Source organism: Meriones unguiculatus, chromosome 17 (assembly GCF_030254825.1).
Source record: "Meriones unguiculatus strain TT.TT164.6M chromosome 17, Bangor_MerUng_6.1, whole genome shotgun sequence".
Taxonomy (NCBI): Eukaryota; Metazoa; Chordata; class Mammalia; order Rodentia; family Muridae; genus Meriones; species Meriones unguiculatus.
Genome location: NC_083364.1, coordinates 15,504,139 through 15,523,349, shown reverse-complemented (window position 1 = coordinate 15,523,349; position 19,211 = coordinate 15,504,139). Strand labels below are relative to the sequence as shown.

The 19,211-nt window shown below is 44.9% G+C and overlaps 1 protein-coding gene across 6 annotated transcripts in view; it reads right to left on the bottom strand.

Moving 5' to 3' along the window:
* Brd4 (bromodomain containing 4) overlaps window positions 1–19,211 on the bottom strand; it is a 71,703-nt gene that overhangs the window by 17,301 nt on the left and 35,191 nt on the right. For 5 of the 6 annotated variants that reach the window (XM_021637570.2, XM_021637568.2, XM_060371065.1 and 2 more), the window contains 9 exons: window positions 14,753–15,071; window positions 11,298–11,435; window positions 9,859–9,994; window positions 7,689–7,981; window positions 6,953–7,315; window positions 6,001–6,129; window positions 1,652–1,861; window positions 757–956; window positions 39–334 (listed from right to left, as the gene is read on the bottom strand). In XM_021637570.2, coding sequence (XP_021493245.2) covers window positions 39–334; window positions 757–956; window positions 1,652–1,861; window positions 6,001–6,129; window positions 6,953–7,315; window positions 7,689–7,981; window positions 9,859–9,994; window positions 11,298–11,435; window positions 14,753–15,037 — 2,050 coding nt within the window. In that variant the 5' untranslated portion in view covers window positions 15,038–15,071. Of the gene's footprint in view, window positions 1–38; window positions 335–756; window positions 957–1,651; window positions 1,862–6,000; window positions 6,130–6,952; window positions 7,316–7,688; window positions 7,982–9,858; window positions 9,995–10,575; window positions 10,682–11,297; window positions 11,436–14,752; window positions 15,072–19,211 lie in introns of those variants that run through there. The other variant, XM_021637573.2, reaches the window with a different exon arrangement.

Genomic DNA, 19,211 nt, shown 5'->3' with positions numbered 1-19,211 from the left:
ACAGGAAGGACCCCAATTCCAAGAGTTCTCAAGAATACCTTGAGGTTTCCTTTTCTTCCGCAAACAGGAGGTGACATAGCGCTCCAACTCTCGAAGTGTGGATGGTTTCAGGGTCTCAAAGTCAATCTCAATCTCATCAGGGTTGGAGTTCTTAAGCGATGGCTCCCTTGACTGGATGATGTGTACTACACGGCCTAGCTTCTCACCAGGAAGTTTGTTGATATCTAGACTTAGCTGCCGCTTCTCCTCGTAGGACATGGGCTTACACTTGTCCTCTTCCTCCGATTCGTAAGTGGGAGGTGGCTTGCTCTTCATGGGTGCTGGTTCCTTCTTGCTATGAAGGGATGATGCAGACAGTTAAGAATGGGACCCATGAGGAAACTGCGCACACATCCCTCAGAATGTACGTGGTTGGGGTGTGTGGATATGTGTGTGGGGGTATTGTCTGATTCCCACACCCAACAGGAAATGGGATTTAAGACTCTTGCAATCAGAATGAACAGCTATAAATTCTAGCAGGCTGCAGGAACTGCAGCTCTGTTGCAGGCACATGATGGCCTCCTGTACCCTCTCTTGTAGACACAGTGAGGCGCTAAAGCTCACTCAGTGAAAAAAAGCAGAGGGAGACGGAACAGCTCAGCATTTACGACAGGGCACCGACCTAGAATGCTGGCTGCAGCAACAGGATAGTCTTCCTCCCAACTAAGGTTTTTGGGATCACCACTCGCAAAGATAGAAAAATTGGGAAGCACAGACCTCACATTGCTGTTGCTGCTGTTATTTTTCTTTGTCTTTTTGGGAGGAAGCTCCTTGGTTTTGCTTTTCTTACTTTCCTCTACTTCTTCTTTCTTTTTGTGCTTTTCCTTTTTCTTTTCCTTTTTGTCTTTCTCCTTTTTCTTTGGTTTGTTCTGCTGGGGTTGTGAGAGGGCTGCCAGCTGTTCATGCACGGCTTTGAGCTGTGAAGCAAATGGGGAAAAAAAATAATCACAACCAGGCCACATCTGGGAGGCAGAGGTGGATAGGTAGGTAGAGCTCTGTGAGTTCCAGGCCAACCAGGGCTACACAATGGGAACCCGTCTCAAAAGCAAACTAACCCACCCACAACCAGAATTAAATGTTCTTCTCACCACCTAAACCCTGGAGGATAGCTCTGTATCATGTGAACAATGTGCACTTGAAAATCAGGGGTGTGAGTATAGGAGAAATAGGGAATAGAGCTGCCAAATTAACTCCCTCTCATTCCCTGATCTTGGGTTGAGTGTTCCAAGGACTGCTATAGACCTCCAAAACAGAGGAGCTGCACAGGCTAACATGTTAAATCTCTTGGCTATCTTAGCACCAGGATGTTTCCGGGAAGGATGGTTTCTAAAGGGCTGTGTAAAGAGTATACTGACACTGTGGCTAAATGACTAATTCAAGGTAAGATTACTGTAGGGAGGCAGCTCCAGGATCTGAAGCCTATTTGCCCAGAAAATGTCCATATCTCACTCCTACTCAAAACATAGAGCATATACACCTATGGGACTAAAATGTCATTAAGGGGGAAAAAAAAAGCCGCAAGGGGATCTTTGGAGAGGCAGAGTCAAGAACATTGCTCGGAAGCCTCTGAGAGACTACCCAGGCCTCTGGGCAGGGCCACAGGTTCCCTCACCTGCTCCTGGAGCTCAGCCAGCCGCTGGGCTCGCTCTTCCTCAGAGTCATCGGTGGAACTGTCGCTGTCGGAGGAACTATCGCTGCTGCTGTCACTAGACGAGGGTGGGGCCACCACCTTTGTAGGGGGTGGCACCGCAGGGGAGGACACTGTAACAACTGGCTCTTCAGGCTCGTCAGGCATCTTGGCAAAGCGCATTTCAAACACATCCTGGGGAGAAAAAGTCATGCCTATCAGGGTGTTCAATCTTTGGAGAACCTGGGACCAACCAAATCAACAGGAAGTAAGAGTTCTCTGTCTGAGCCCCCCATCTCCCCAACCCTCCAACTCCATGACACTACAGCCAGTCCTGATATGCCTGGACATTCACTCCCTGGAGGAAACAGTGACCAAAGCAAAAAACTCATCTCCTGAGAGCACTAGTTTGAGGGTGCTCAGTAAGTGATAGGACACTGGCAAGACCCCCAGAAAACACGCCTGAGTCTCCTGTCAGGTCCGTAGCTCTCCGACAGGAGGGTTTGCGGCCTTCCATACATAGGAAATAAAACTGGCAACATCTCTCAATTGAGTCTTTCCGACACGTGTCAGCATCTGCCTTGCTCCTATTCAGAGTAGCCAGTGAAGACACAGCTCAACAGGTGTGAGCTCCAAGGCAGGCATCTCCAGCAATGCTGGCTAGTGGGATAGGGTGCTTAGGGAAGGAGCACCTTGTGAGGTGTCATCAACGAAAGCAAAAGCTTCAGGGATTCTGGGCACAGGAACCCACTTCAAGAGCCTCTCAGACCAGCTGACAGTTAAATGGAGTTACAAACCTCATGGAGCAGCAGCCCCTGCTTGTACCCCTAGGGATCAAGTAACATGCAGCCACCCAACTGGCACAGAGCAGCCATGTAAGAAATAAGGCTGGCTTCCCAGGAAGATTTCTTTAGAACTGCTTTAAGGATGAAATAAAATGAAGTGTGGATCTAGAATACGTAGGAGGACACATATATCGTTAGACTACTTCCGGTTGATTGAGCTTAGTTAAGCTCCTTAGGGCAAGTTTGATCTTTGCCACCAGGATATCTAATTTCTTCCCTTTTCTTCTCATTTCTTTCTTCATGACTACTTGACACACCACAACCAACAGCATCCAACCAACCAGGACCTACCTATCGGCTTCTAGCATTTATACGTCCTCTGAAAAGTCCTCAGAATCCCAAATGTCACAAATCCAGAGAAACTATCTGCAGAAACCACAGCCCTGCACTAATCTATTTATTTGGAAATAAACCCTAGAGCAGAACCCTGACAAATATTCACAGTAGGAGACTAGTGCCTGACAAGACAGAGGGCCAGGGAAGAAAGAAGCTTCACACTAAAGTGAAGGTCCTACTGGAACATCTAAGACTCCTACCCCATTAACACCTTACTATGTGGCAGGCAGGCAGAAGATCAATCCACTACTCATTGTCTTTGTCATGGATAGGCCATAACCCCTCAAAAGAGCAACCAGAGCCATGGGTTTCTGTAAGACCATACCTATGGTGAAGCAGAACAGAACAATACAGGGAAGTGTCACTGAGAAGTGCCAGAACTTTGCAAAGGAAGTGACCTGACCAATTCTAGAGGTTGCAATGTACCAGACAGTCTGGTGATCATAACAATAAAAATAGCAAGCTTGGGGGCTGGAGAGATGGCTCAGTGGTTAAGAGCACTGTCTACTCTTCCAAAGGACCCAGGTTCAATTCCCAGCACCCACACGGCAGCTCACAACTGTCTCCATTTCCAAGGGATCTGACACCTTCACCCTGATGCACATAAAATAAATAAATAAGTAAGTAAATAAGTAGATAAATCAATAAATAAATAAATAAAGCATTCTTGGACAGATTCACCCACTTGGAGAGGAAAGGTACAAAAAAGAAAGACCTTTAAACAAGACACCAAAATGTAAAACATAACAAAACAAAAACCTTCAGAGAAGTAGAGATTGTGAAGAGATACCAGGAGGATAGGAAAAAGTAGATGCATAGAAACAATGGTTTTTCTTTCCTTTCTTTAATGAAGTAGTTCAAAATAGCATTTATCCCTGTTGGTAGGTAACTGATTTGAACTCTGCAATTTTCATAGTGGAGGCAAAAAAGGTACCAATATCAAATCTGGACACCATGGGCAAAAACTACCCTGGCTTCTCAAGAAACTGTAATGAAGAGGAAAAGTCCTAAGATCCAAGTCTGAAGGCACACTGCCACTTGGTGGACCTATTTAAGAATTGCAGTCAGCTGGGTATGACGGAGCGCAATTTTAATGCATTCAGAATGTAGAGGTAGAGCTAGCCAGAGATACACAATGAGACTGTATCTCAAATAAATTATTAAATAAAAATAACTTTAAATTGTAATAAAATTTGAAAGCCTAAATTCCATATAAGGAAAAAAAAATTCCATAAGGCCTGCTGAAGGCAAGCATAAATAGTGAAGGGGATGACAGATACCACCAAACTGGAAAGGGAACACTACACCCCATACAGAGAAAACAACATGGGGGGGGGGATTCCAGGTGCTGGAGAGAGACAGTGTGGTGGCAAAGAGCACTGATGTTTTTTTTGCAGAGATTGGGTTTTGGTCCTCAGCACCTACAGCACCTGACAGCTCACAACTCCAGTTTCGTTCCTCTCCTGGCCTCCATGAGCACCAGGCACCAACATCTCAACACGCATACAAATAAATGTTAAGACAAACCAACCCTCCACCATATCAGTCAGAGCATGCATCTGATTTTTAAGAGCCAAGTCAACACTAACAACAAAGAGAATACTCAATCCTATCAAGCTACCCCATGAATCTGACATTCTCTGAATTGAAGGCAATCCATCATCAGAAACCAAGTAACAGATGTGTCTTAACTCTGGTAAAAGGAAACTCTAGCGTATCGTGACACATTAGTGACGCTAACATTATGGGAATCACCAAGTGAGCTATGTATGACAAAACCAATACAAGGGTCACCAAAAGCTTTGCAATTCTCTACCCTAGAAGCACCTAGAGGTTGCTATATAAGCCGATCCAAAGAAGCCTTGAGGACCACAATTAACATACCTGTGCTTCATAATAGCAGGTTGCTCACCCCACAGATCAATGACCTGAGAGCATTAGCAACCCGTGAACTAAAGGTAAAGAAGAAATGGCTGGGAATCATGATGTTATTTTCCTTTAAAAGGCAAGTCTAGGGGCTGGAGAGACAGCACTTGCACCTTACACGTCTCAAGTTTAGTTCCCAGCATCCATGTCAGGCAGCTCACAACTCCCTTTAACTCTAAATCTAGGACACCCAATGTCTTCTTCTGGCCTCCATGGGAATCCATACACATGTCCTACACACACAGAAATACATTAAGTAAAAATAAAATTGAAAAGAACAAGTATAGGCAGGTCACAAAGGTATTAGATATCGCCAATTTTAACCACAATGACCCACTTAAAAAAAAAAACAAAAACACCAAAACACTGTAAATTTATGTGTGTGTATTTTCTTTAAAATAAGAAAAGCCTCCTCCCCGTTGCTGAGGACGTGGGCTGGGGAGGGGAAGAGGGTAGGGGACGACTGCGGTATCTCAAATCTGCAATCCTAGCACTGAGGAGGCTCATTCAAGAGGACTACTAAATAAATGAAGCAGGTCACACAATCATGCTGTACCCAGCCCCAACTTGTGTACTCTCTAGGACTCTCATCATCTTCAAGGCAGATACTGGGAACTACATCCACTAGAGACCACAGTTACCTGATCCACAGCTCAAAGTCAAATAAAGTTCTCCAGGGTTGGTGAAAATATTCTGGCTTACAAGTGGATACAACTGTGGCAAAACTGTGTCAAGATGTCTAAACCTAATTAAGTAGGCCCTCTGCCTACTTAAGACAGGTGCATTTTAAGAGACTGGGGCCAGGCACAACAAACACATCCTTTTTCAGCCAGAGCAATAGAATATAGGTGAAGAAGAGAGAAGGCTTTCGGTGGGACACAAAACCAGCCGCTCTATTTTAACGAGCCTGACTTAAAATGTATGTATGCATTAGAGTAAGTTACATTTGCTGTTTGGAGGAGCTGGGCAGGGGGAATCTCTGCTAGTGCAGTGCCAGCTTGGTCTATATTATTAATAGTTCCAGTATAGCCAGACTTACGTGAGAGACCCTGTCTCAAAAACATACAAACAAACATACACCAAAACAAAACAAAACAAACAAACAAAAAAACCAAAACACCAATAAAACCAAATCTCCCAAGCCCCACAGCATTATAATGAGTGAAGTGACAGAATTACTATCTGCCAAGCCCATACAAGGTCTGTCCTACCTTCTTGGAATCTTACCTGGAGTTTTCGAGCCATGGCTACCACTTCATGGTCAGGGGGGTTGTACTTGTAGCAGTTGGAGAACATCAATCGGACATCAGCACCAAATTCCTGGGCATCTCTGTACTCATGGGACTCTAGTTTAGACTGTAAATACAAGACAGGTCCTAGTTAGTTAGCCATGTCTGCTCATGTTTTTAATAAGAGTGTGTGTACATGTGTGCTCGTGTTGTCTCCACACAGTGATGGCTACTTGTGGAAACAAGAGGGTCTCTTAGTGGCCTTCAGTTTAATCCATGCTAGGATATGGAAGATGAGGACAAAGAGCATGAGACAAAGAGACATAGCCAAGTTTCAGGGCTGGAAAATGACCTGTTGGTACCAAGCTTACCTACTGAGGTCACTACAATGGCTAAAGAGAAAGTGAAAACATAGAATCCCAGGTAAGATTGTGCCAGAACTGATAACAAGATAAAGACTGGGTCCAGTTCTGACCTTGCATTGTACTTCTGTTGAGGGTACAAAACAGAATAGAAGTTGGACACAGGACTGTCTCCTGTTTGAGCAATGTTATCTCCAAATTACTAGTTAATGTTAATTATAAATTACAAATTACAAATGTTAATGCCAAATTACTTCCAAAAGGAGAAAAATCACAAGAGGCCTTAGAATGCCCCGGTGAAGTGCTGTCTCTTACAGAGGAGAACAGCAAAGCCTTCCCATTACCCTGAGCCTGGAACACCCCGAGTCTCCTAGAACATCTGCAGGCACAAAAAAGTACAGAGGCACTGAGAGAGTGCGCTGCATCTTAAATCTCCTTACGCCAAGGAGAGAGGCAGAACAACTACCAAAACCAAAAATGGCCAAGTACTCTACAGGTTAGTGTTCATTTCAACAATGCCCTGCAGGGGGCATCCAGGACTTTGTTGGATTTGCTGGTCTCTGAGAAATCAGGGGCCTGGTGACTAACCTTGATTGTGCTCATGTCCATGGGATGTTTAATGATGTCACAGTAGTCATGCAGACCCAGCGCCTCCACATCCACAGGCTTGTAGAAGGGCCAGGCATAGGCAGCATGTTTCTTGGCAAACATCTCCTTGAGGATGCCACTGCAGCACTTTAGCTGTTCAGAGATCTTGCTGCTCTTCTCTGGTGCTGAGTGCTGCTGTGAGTCCGGTACATCCTTCTTTGGGGGCTTCACAGGTCTGCTGCTCTCCCGCCGAGGACCCAGCTTGGTGGTCTTGGGCTCTGGGGCCAGTGATGGTGGTTCATGAATGGGGTCGATGGTGGTGGGGGTAGTAGTATCTGCTTTCCTCTTCACCCCTTTCTTTGTCTGCCATGAGCACAGGCACAAAAGTCTCAATCAGAGGCTCTGGCCGGTACAGCTGTTCTTCAGGATCACCTCTGAAACCAAGCCCTGACTAGGATCCCAACACTCAGGACAGGCCCAAAGGTAACTGCATGGGACCCTGTCAAATCACTGTTTTCAACAGCTGAAATAGAACCAGCCAGCAACAGGAGAAAAGCACAAACTGAATACAGTATTTGCTCCCTTAGAGGGCCACAGAACCTCCTGAAGAGGTTTCTTGCTTAATGCCAGGGCCTTGACCACACAGCCCGTAGAAGAAACAATTAAGAGAAGCTACTTGTCTCCTGTAAGCCCACGTCTCTGGTGGCAGCAGCCCACCAGTGCCCAGGATGCTCACCTTCACAGGCTGTGGGGTAGTTGCAATGATGGGTGGGTGACTCTGCACAGGCTGTGGAGCTGGAGCAGGTGGGGGTGGTGGCTGGGGAGGTACTGGTGGAGGCGTTTGAAGTGGCTGGGGGGGCACCATTGTCATGACAGGAGGCTGGGCCATGAGGTCTGGGGTAACAGCAGGAAAGGGGTGAGTTGTGGCCTGCACAGGTGGAGGAGGGTTCTGCTGAGGCGTCTGGGTCTGCGGAGAAGTTGATGCTTGAGTTGTGTTTGGTACCGTGGATACACCAGGCTTTGCTGTCCCTACCAACCATAAAAAGAAGGAGATTAAAAGGGTAGGCTAGTGCCTACTGGCTGACCCTGACAAAGAACCCACATGTATTTGTGTAGTTTACTTGTCTGTTAGAAGGCCGTGTCTGAACACTCCAGACACCGTTGTGCACGAATCTTATCCTTGTGTCCCCAGTGAGAGGGCAGTGGCCTATCACAGTACATTTTTCTGAGGTATCTTGGTGGCAACTCCTCGTGCAGATACAGACTGTCCTAAGAGAAGCCTAGGCTAAAAATGTAGGAAACCTACATGCTGGGGTTAGTGTCAGCACCAGAGCTGCACAAGGAAGTCTGACATTTTCCTTGGAGAATCCAAACGGCTGTCCTAATTCCCAGAAGGGTTATCTTCAGAGTACTTTTGGCAAGATCCAGGAGCAGCCAACCTCGAGAGGTTTCTGAAAACTAGCACAATCTCAATTCTCAGAGCCACTGGGGACTAGTGGACAATTTTGACCTTTTATGACTACCGAGGTTGTTTCCCTGACACTGTACCACAACTCCCAACACAAAACAGTCACATGGCACACCAAATCAAAATTAAAAGTTTATAGCTACAGCTCAAATGTGGACGGAGGGAGGGGCAGTGGAGGAGGGGAAGAGAAAGAAGGAAAAAACATTCTGTATCAGTAGGCTGATCTACAGCAGTCCAGGTACATGATAAGCAAGGTGGAGGTTCTACTGTTTCCCCATTTTTCTTTCTCTACTCAGCAAGCCTGGGTTTCTTCCGGGACTGATAGAAGACATTCCCATGCCTGTCCCATGTACAAAGAATCCAAACTGTTAGTGCCAAAAAGCAAGGAGTAGGCTCTGCGTGTATGCATAAGGGATATGACTTAATATGTGTAAATGCCAAAAGAGCGACCTGGTTCTGAGTAGTAGTGCGGGTATGTAACACCAAGGCTTAAAAGAGGCATGAAGATTTTTGACTCCGAGTTAACACAGAGCTCCTGTCTAAAATGTTGATAAGGGAAAGAGAGAGAGGAAAGTAGAGAGGGAAAAAGAGTAGGAACATACATGTGAATGATACATTGGATTCAGTGGTCCCCTGTGTCTTTAATACTTCAGAATAAGGTAGGGTCAGGCTTAAAACATATTCTCAAAGAAGCAAACAACTAACATCCAGGAGCTACCTGAAAACTGCCACTCTTGCAGCTCAGAGCCATAAAGGACAAGACACAGGATACCTGTTAACAGCATCTCTGCCAGATGGCTGCTAGAGTTTTGTCAGTGGTGGTACGGGTGGTAACCAGGAGGCAGGCCGTACACAAAGACAAGGAATAAGTAACTGGTGTCAGATGAGTGAGCATCAGAGGCGAACAAGAGTGCATTAAAGCAATTCAGAGAACAAACCTTAAGGCTTTAGGGTTGAGACACTAGTTACAATAGCTTCTGTCAGATTAATTTTTTATTCTAAAACAGAAATGCAGAGTTGGGACTGAAGCTCAATAGTGAAATATTTGCCAAACCATGTGAGTGGTGCTAGATTTGAGCTTTAGCACCACAAAATAAATAGCAAATGATAACATTGAGAGAAAAGCAAAAAATATCTACAGCACTAAAGGTGAAGAAATCAAACACCAAAGTGCATGGAAATTCATGCTTTCTTTTGTACGTAAGTCTATCAACCACTCAGGGCCCAACGACTCTGCCAAGAAGAGAGACTTCAGATCCATGGGACCCCTGGGAGCACAGCCACTACTGACACCAATCCCATATTGTTCAAACAACGGCACTCAAGTATCTGCTGTCACCACCTGACTCTGTAATCCCTAGCATCCTACTAAACTTGGGAAATAAACAAAGATGAGGGGAGAACAAAACTGATTTACTTGTTATTTCAATTACTCTACCTGTTTCTTTCCTCCCTCGTCCTCTTCCTTTTGCCTGGACTATCATAATCTCAGTTTCTTCTGTGGGCAGTTCATTGATTTTTTGCAAGAAGAGTTTCTCCAGAGCTTCTGCCATTAAGACGATGTCATCTCCAGGCTGGATGAGGAAACAGGTGGGGTAGAGCTGGAAGGGCCCCTCTTCCCATCTTTGTGGACAGGACACCAGGGCCACCCCCATGTCCCAACACATGGAGCATTGTACCCAGGCTCTTTCCATGGTCTGGACTCCAGGGGCCACAATGGTTATGCTACTAGGTACTCCTAACAAGACCTGTCCACCTGTATCTCCCTTCAGTTTTAAGCTCCAAGAAACCATCCTTGTGTCTTATGTACCTACCAACTCAGTCAATCTCCTAATGGGATGCCCTCCTTTCTTTTGGGGTCTCTTCAGATACAGCTCAAGTGAATTCACTAGAAATACTCAAATTACACAGCATTTCTCGTGATGAATACTTTTTAGGGTTCCAACATTGCTCCCCAATGTACCCCAGCAGCAGCTCAGTGGGGTTTGGATGAAGCCCAAAACACATTGCCTTACGGATCCCCACTCTGTCACCACATCCAGAACATGCTGTCCCCGTTCAGCTCTAAACTGAGGGCCTGATCTGTACAGTTTGCTTCCACCTAAATGGTGAGAACTAAGGCTTTACAAAACACAGTAAACTTCAAGAAACTCACCTACCCATCTCTTCTGGGCAATTTTACCCACTACACGAGCAGAGGTCAAAAGCTGAGTTCTGTATAGTGTCTCCCTCCAGAGTCGTTCTATTTGAAAGGGTTGGTTTTAATCACATCTGTGGTCTGAACTGTAAACAAATGATCTGGCTTCATGGCACAGCCGAGCCGAAAGGTTTGGCTACGGGGTTGGGAAGTGACCCATGGGTCTATATGTAAGACCAGGGGGGCACTCGATTTTATGGCCATGTCCACAGTTCCAGGAGACTGTGACCCACAGAACAGCTGGGGTCTGCAGCTGGCCCCACTATACCCTCTCACGTCAAGGTCTGTGGCTGGGCACACTTCTGCAAGACTCTAGTGGCACGGGCTCTTTCACCTGACAATCTACACCATCCCAACAGACCACCTGAAGTCATCTGCCCTCGTATGTACCCTATTAGACATGCTCAAGAACTAAAAGAAAATCCCAAGGGCACTAGAGGCAGGTGCTTCTAACAAAGAGAATGCCCTTCCCCCCCACACCCCACAAAAGAAACACCCAACCCTAGGCACAACTCCAAGTCCCATTACCCTACCTCTGGGAGTCTCTCGCTGTCACACTTATAGCCCAGCTGTTCTCAGCAACCCTGCCCTTAGGCTCCTGACAAGCATCCCCATTTTTACTTCTTCTTCTTCTTCTTCTCCCCAAGCCCGGCAACTGGACCCCTGCCCCAACATCTCACCTTGTTGTAGATGTAACAATTTGTAAACATAGTGTTGAAGTCCTGGATACATTCCTGAGCATTCCAGTAATAGTTGTTTTCCAAGCGCTTCTTTATGGTTCCCATATCCATGGGTGTTTTAATGATCTTATAGTAATCCTGAGGAGCAGAGAAATCAAAGAAAGCCAGTGTCACCTTAGCAGTCATGCTGGACTGGCTGCCTGGGTGTGTGAGCCCCTCTCACAGTCAAAGAACTGTAACTCCACAGTCAAAGAATTTCCCATGGTGTCAGGGGGGAACTGACGGTAAAACCAGTGAAGGACAGACTCTAGCTGGCAATGTGGAGGGCGAAAAAAATGTGCAAGCTAACATGTTCTCTTAATAGGGGGAAAATCAAATACTTTCTTTTTATAAAACAAAACAAACCACAATCACAAATAACAAAAACACACAATGTATTTTGATCAGTGTCTGCCCTCATCCCTCAATTTCCTCACCCAGCTCCTGTTAGGGCTGCCTGTATGCACGAGTTGGACTGTGAGAAGCCGCCACCTCCCAGCAGACTGTCCCCAAAGAAAACTAACTGCTCCCCCTCCCCCCAGCAGCCATCCACCATCACTATCTTCTCAGGTGGGGTGGGGCCTTATAAGCTTCCCTTCTCTTTTGGGGTGTTAGACATCCTTTAATTCTAAGAGAAATGCATACAACCTTTGAAAGAATAGTTCTTGGGGATAAAAAGGCAGAAGAGAGTATCAAGGTATGATCTCAAAATTAAAATGGGCAAGGAGGTTTTGAGCTGTGTTGATACCCAAAAATAAAGAAAAGGCCAACATTGTCCATGAAAAGGAGGTACATACAGGTGCCTTGGCTCTGGTAAGGGCTACATGTGCACACCCTGGCCAAAAGGCAACTCAACATCAGACTCCCTAACCTATTTTATGCTCTGCCTACTCTCTTCCTAGAAAATTACAAATAAACTAATTCTTATGGAAATCTAGATAGATTTTACTCTGTGGACAAAACTCTGTCTGAGAAGAGTGTTTAGACCTGCATTGGCTAGCGTGTCATGTGACTCAAAGGCAAAAGTACAATGGTAAAGGGCAAGCAAAAGAGCAGTGGGATGAAAGAATGTTGGGGAAAGGAAATGAGAACTAAGGCAAATGGGTTTACTGTAGGACAAGTGGTCAAAATGCATGTAAAGACATGAGACCCCAGAAATTACAAAAGGGGGCCTTGAAAGGTGGATAACGGCTCCTGAAGAGTATGAGCTCTTATGCCGACAGCTGATTAGCCCCCAGGTCTACTCAGATTTAGGGTTCTGAGATCCTCCTTGCCCAGCAACCTTTCTTTGAAGACATCAAATCAGTGGGAGTGCACACCTGCAATTCTAAAACTTAGGACATAAAGGTAGGGGGATATGGAGTTCAAGGGCCTGATCTGGCTATGCAACAAGTTCAAAGACAGCTTGAGAATTGTGAGACCCTTTATTTTCAAAAAGGCTGTTAAAGGTGACATCAAAATTGGCAGAGGGGCATGATTTACATCATCCAAGAGAGGAAAATTCTGGCCCAGAAATTTCAACCTCTGCACTTAACAGATTTTAAAAGTCAAGCCTCACCTACCATAAACTTACTGGCCAGGATTTTCCCACAACCTGAGTCCCCTACGAATGTCTTAAGTCTTTACCCCTTCATGCCTCTGTTCCTCTGCCCCTATTTTATCTTTTTAAACAAGTTGAACACACTTTTTCCTCAAAGCCAAGTTTCTTCAAATAGCAGCTTCATATCTTCACCATTTCATTCAAACAATCACAAATCTGGTTTCGACTTCTATATCACGTCTAAGGCTTCTGATCTTCTAAAGGCCAGCACAATGATAGTGTGGACTCTCACCTTTTTGCTCTCATGTTCTATGATGTAGAAATCTAGCAACTGGTGACTTTTTTTTGGACTCTTTGATATGGCCTCTCCTTGTCCCTCTTCACATCAAAGTTTGGACCCTTGTCTTCCACCCTCAGCTCCTTCTATCCTATTTTATCTCAGAATGTTGCTGTGGTGATCTAATGAAAATAGCTCTCAAAAGCACCTCATATATTGAAATGCTAGGCTCCTAATTCATGGACTGTTCAGGAAGAATTAGAAGGTGTGGCCTTGTTAAGGTGTGTCACTAGGGGTGAGCTTTGAGGTTTCAAAAGCATACACATGGCCTAAGGAGTCTCACTCTCTCTGCCTTCATCTTGCAGTTCAGGATATAAGCTCTTAGTGACTGTGCCTACACCATAACTACCTGGCGTCACCCTCCCAGCCACGATGGTCAGGAACTAACCTAATCTTCTAAAACTGTAAGCAAGTCTCCAATTTAACTTTCTTTTATAAGCTACCTTGGTCATGATGTCTCTTCATAGCAAAAGAACAGTCACTTTTCACCCAGACACTGCATATCCCTGCTATAGACTGGCACCATTAATCTCCCCCAATAGCCTCCTGAGTGTCCTAAAAGCCCCCACTGCCAGCTGCTTGTATTGTTTATCTTAACCAATGAATGGTGGGCATTACCTTCCTACACACCACTTTCGTTCATAACCCAGATGTTTTGTCTCTTCTTGTAAAGCTATGAGACATGTACTCGGGGGACACAACACAACTGTGGTTTTCAAAACAGGTCAGATTAGAGCATGACATTTTTAAAAACCTGAACACCTGGCAGAGACCAAGGCCACCAATTCCAAATAAAGAGTTCTAGCCCTCCTAGACCCAATCTGGATAATGGCCGCCACCCACATGACACATTTGCCAGGGAGGCATAAAACTTCCACAGAGTAACTTGGAAACCAAGCCTTGGTTTTTTGAAGAAATATGAAAGCATTTGTTCTAACCACTTCTTGAGGTTTGGTAAGGTAGTTAAGATTGTAAAGCTGTCTGCTAGACATGTGTAAAAATGGAACATTCTCCAAGAAAGAGAAGAACAAGCCCAAGTGTGTTGCAGAGAAGACGGATGGATGGATACGGTCCCCAGGGAACATGCAACACAGTCTCCTTCAACCTCAGAGCCTGTCTGTACTTGCTCCCTGGGAGATACTCTGCTGTCTTTCCCAGCTTGGCAGTGCTTTGCTGGTGCTGCAAGTAATTACTGTTGCACTACATCTGTCCCCGTTCTGCACAGGCTGACCAACCACAACTGAGAGAAGAAAAGGCTTAGAGTGCTAGTTGGGCCTCTGACTTCAGCTTTAAACTCTCTCTATACAACTTTCCCTGGTGTCCCAATTAACTAAGCAATCAGTTCATGTCTAAGCCAGTTACCTTGTTCTTTTCCTTTCCTGTTTATGATTTTCAAGATAACTAAGATATACTGCAAGGCCACTGTGTATACTGGTGTTCAGAGTTCTTACCATGACTCCAAACACACCTCCACCATTCTGCAGAATCTGCAGAGAGACTGAGGGTGGTAGTAGCCATAGGCCCTGCCCAGCTACTCACAGGGAGGTTCAGCTTGACGGCATCCACAGGCTGCTGGAAAGGCCACGCAAACTGGTGTTTCCATAGTGTCTTGAGCACCACTCTGAGCAGATATTGCAGTTGGTTGGTCTGCCTCTTGGGCTTATTAGGGTTGGAAGTCTCTGGGGGTGGAGGATTGGTGCTGGCTGCATTTGCTGGCTGCGGTTGGGCCTGGGCCTGCGTTGTAGACATTTGGGAGGTTTCTAGTCCATCCCCCATTACTGGCAGATTTCTCAATCTTGTCCCAGGGCCACTCTCCGTAGACATGCTAGTGATCCCATCACATTCTTCACCAGGTACTCTACACAAAAAGAAAAAAGTCCCATCAGCGACCAGATAGTACCTGAACCAAACTAGAAACAAGTGACACACGGTTGCAGAATTCAAAGATTATGCTCTATTGGCATTAACTGGTCAGGATGACTCCATCCCCAACTAAATAAAAGTGCCCTAGTAATTATCTCTTCCAAGACTGGTCATCTAGCTGAGCTTGGGGGTGAGAGCCTGTAATACCATTACTCTGGAGGCTGAGGAAGGTGGTTTGCCAAGTTTAAGACTTGTCTGAACAACTCAATCATACAGTGTCTCAAAAACAAAACAACAACAACAACAACAACAAAACCTGAGTGGTACAGTACATTAGGCATGCACACATGTACACAATCCCAGTAAAAAGACAAAGACTAACCATCCAGCACAGAGGATTAAGTGTTACCAATCAACAACTAGGAACAGAGCACTGAGTTAAGAGCTTATCGGGAGCAAGTGAAGACCCTGGGGAACTATAGAGTTCACAAGGGAGAAGGCATAACAAAGCTATGTTTCATAAGCTTGCATGATCCTTTCCCCACCTGTAGACCTTTAGGGGATGCTGGTTGTACAAGAGAATAATATAATATAAACCCTTGTTTATATCTATGGCTCATGAAGCACAAAGTCAAATCAATACTTCTATTTAGGCCAGGGCTACACTGGGAAGAGGAGAAAGGTAAGGCTTATTCACCTGGCTTTGGATAACTTCACATTTATTACAAACATTTTTCTGGGTTATTCAATAATGCATGTTTACTGAGGAAAGAAACTTCATAAAAGGTTACTGATCATAAAAAAAAATGCATACATGTTTATCCAACTATCCCAATGAAACAAACCACAGCTGAAGGAATAGTAACTTCTCCCACTCTAATCCCAGTTTTAAAAGGATATTAAAGCTTTGTCCTTGCATCTCAACATAGTATTAAAGACAGTGAAGGATACCAAGAGCTAAAACTAATATCATCTACTTCATGTAAGTCTGAAGGGGTTGATGATGAAAACCAGCTAGGCAGTTTGTGGAAAGCACCCAAGTGCAGACAAGTAAGCCATGGGTTCAGGACCAAGATGCGGCAATTCCCTGAACAACTTCAGTGGGAGGCAAGCATGTTAAAACAGTGCGTTAGTCTAGCACCATGGACTATGCTTGTTTCTTTCCTTTTAAAATGCTGAGGGGAGAGGGGGAGAGAGAAAGAGAGGGAGAGTCAGAGAAAGACAGAGACTGACTACATGCATCTCCAATGCAGTTAAAGGACAATCAGGTTTCTCCTAGAAAGCTTAGGACATGTCTGTAAACACAAAAATTGAGAGGTTGAGGCAAGATCATGAGTTCAGTGGCAACTGGGAACACACAACTGTCTCAAAGAAATATGAATATATATGCACACCCTCCCTCCTTCTGATGCTGTGTACTGGACATGTGCCAAGTAAGCAAGGGGTGAGCAGGGCAGAGCAGGGAGGCTGTAGATCAGAGGGACAGGACAGCCCAGTACTCTCATCCTCACCCACCACAATACTCTTAATATCATTCTCACATACAACCATGGGAAAATGAAATGCTCTGGGAATTTCAAGAATCTACTCCTACTGCAATGTCCCCCACCCCCAAACAGAAACAAAACAAAAAAACAGGGAGGGAATGGGGGGGGGAGGAAGACCCACCAGAAAAGCTCATTTGCCCATAGGGCAAGGAAATGAGACCCAGTGATTCCCCCCTATAGCACAGAGATGACACATTCAACTTCCATTGGTAAAGTTCTCCCTTTAACGGCATTCTCATTAGGCCTCAACCATCTATGCCTGTCAACTGCACAGTATGTCTACTGCACGCACACATGCACACCCACACACGTATAATACATACATGGGAGTGGGGGAGTTGAGGGGGTGCCAACATCCTACCCAGCACCTGCTCCTATGGTGAGGTAAGGAGAGGCTGATCAGCACAGCGACAACAGACATCAATCTAGACAAAGAGACAGCAGCATCCATGAGAAATGAACAGAAGGGTAGCTAAGAATCTGAGAGTTAAACCAACTATATAAGCCAACTTTCCCATCTAGGGGTCAAAAAAAGTGGCTCCCCTTTCCATTCTGACCTGTGACCAAAAGGCAGAAGGCCCCACTCACTAAGATAAGAATTAATAAATGTGAAAGACCTTGACATACTGTTTTCAACCCTAAATTCTTCATGACCCAAGTGGATGCCATGAGTCTCAATCTGTTCCAGAAGAAAACCTGTAATAATCTGTTCTGAGTTTAAAGAAATAAGGGAGCAGTTGAAACAAGGGTGGACAGTGTGGTGCTAATAATGACAAGGTGCCCTAAGATAACATGTTACAGTGAGTGGGCCACTGAAAACAGTATTAATACAACTGATGCTTTGTTAGGCTCTAGTATATTCCTTTCACTGGTGCTATTAATTTCCAAAGTTTATCTTCTTGCTTTTATTTTAATAAAAAGCAAATATCATAGAAACATCAACAGAAGGGGAAAGCAGGGTGTCCACACTGGTTCTAAATCAGAAAGGTTGTACTTACCATATAGTGCTTAAGAGACAGTCATTAAGATGTAACCATAGCAGGGCACAGTGGAAAATGCCAAGGAGGTAAGGAAGAGGCTTGAGCACTGGTTAACTGAAAGTCATCATCGTATAAGGCTAGAGATAATCTGCCCTACAGCATAGAAAGTCTTCACTTTTAGTGCTGATGATGCTCTATGCTCTGTACTTGACCTGTATTAGTTTAATTAATCCTCACAGCAACAGGGCAGGCAGTGGCACCATCATTTTCATGGTGATACCCATGACAACACAGAAGTCAATGGAAGTCAACTAGAGATCCTGTGGAGTAGTGCATACTTGGTGTGCTCTGATGCAGAGTAGCCTCACCATGCACAGGAGCAATAACCATGAGCTTCTGCCTTGGCTGACAGCACAATCCTTCATCCCTCAGCAGGGGCTCGAGCCAGACTTATCTAGTGGTGCTTTCTCCAAATATTTTCACCCTCAATAATCAAGCAGAGCTAATGAGACACCTTGTGGTAACTGGCCATCTGTTTGCAAGGAGACTTGGGTACCATTATGGGCCAAATCTGAAGCACAGTCCCTGTTGAAAATTGGGTTATAAAAAGAGGCCTGAAAGGACGTAGCTTGTACTTGTTTTCTGCTGGCCAATGTAGCTCTCCCAAGGCCCACAGGAAAAAATACATTCAAATTCACACATATCCTTAAGACGTGGAAGAGCACCTTTCTACAAATTCAAGTTTGAGGCAATGACAAGGGTCTACCCAGAAAGAAAAAGAAAGAGGCAGGGAAACACTGGTATTGGCAAAAATAATTAAGAAAAACAAAACAAGGACTTTTCAGGTAAATTGATGGAACTACAAAAGATCATACTGAGTAAGGTAATCCAGATCTAGAAAGATGAATGTCTCATCTTCTCTTTCACTGGCGGCTCCTAACCCTGAGTACATATCCTGGAGAAAGCACAAGAACCAGGAAGGCAAAAAGGGCCCATTGCCTTGGGAAAGGGTTAGAGGGACAGAGTGGCGAACAGCAGGCTACAGTGATCTGACCTGGTAAGTGTGTGCATGGGCAGTAGGGGCTGTGTGTGTTACTAAGTGAGGGAGGAGGGAAAAAATACAGAAGGAGGGTAAAATTAACAGTAAGAATGTATGAAAAAGTCATAAGGAGTCACACTATTAAGTTATTTATACACGTGTCTATATATAAACACATATATAATTTAAACAAAAATTTCTCATCGGGGCCGACAATAATCCCTCCTAGAGCTAACTACCACCGAACAAAAATTCCAACACCACGCCTAAGAAGCCCTCTTCTGAGTTGTTCATTAGGGTTGTTTAAGAGACTCCCAAACATGCATGATACTGCTATGCCCTGGACTGCTCTGGAGAGGTAGAATGTAAGTACCTATTGCTGAAGACATCATGCACTTCAGACACAGGGCCCAGAAATCCCTGAACAGATCTGAAGACCTCCTTTCTAAGAACTAGCTTTTCATGGTACCAGAAGGAACCATGAAATGACTGGCAGGCACAGCCTTGGTCGTAACCAATACTTCTTTAATTATACTCAAGACCTGTTCAACAGGAGGGAAATTGTGTTT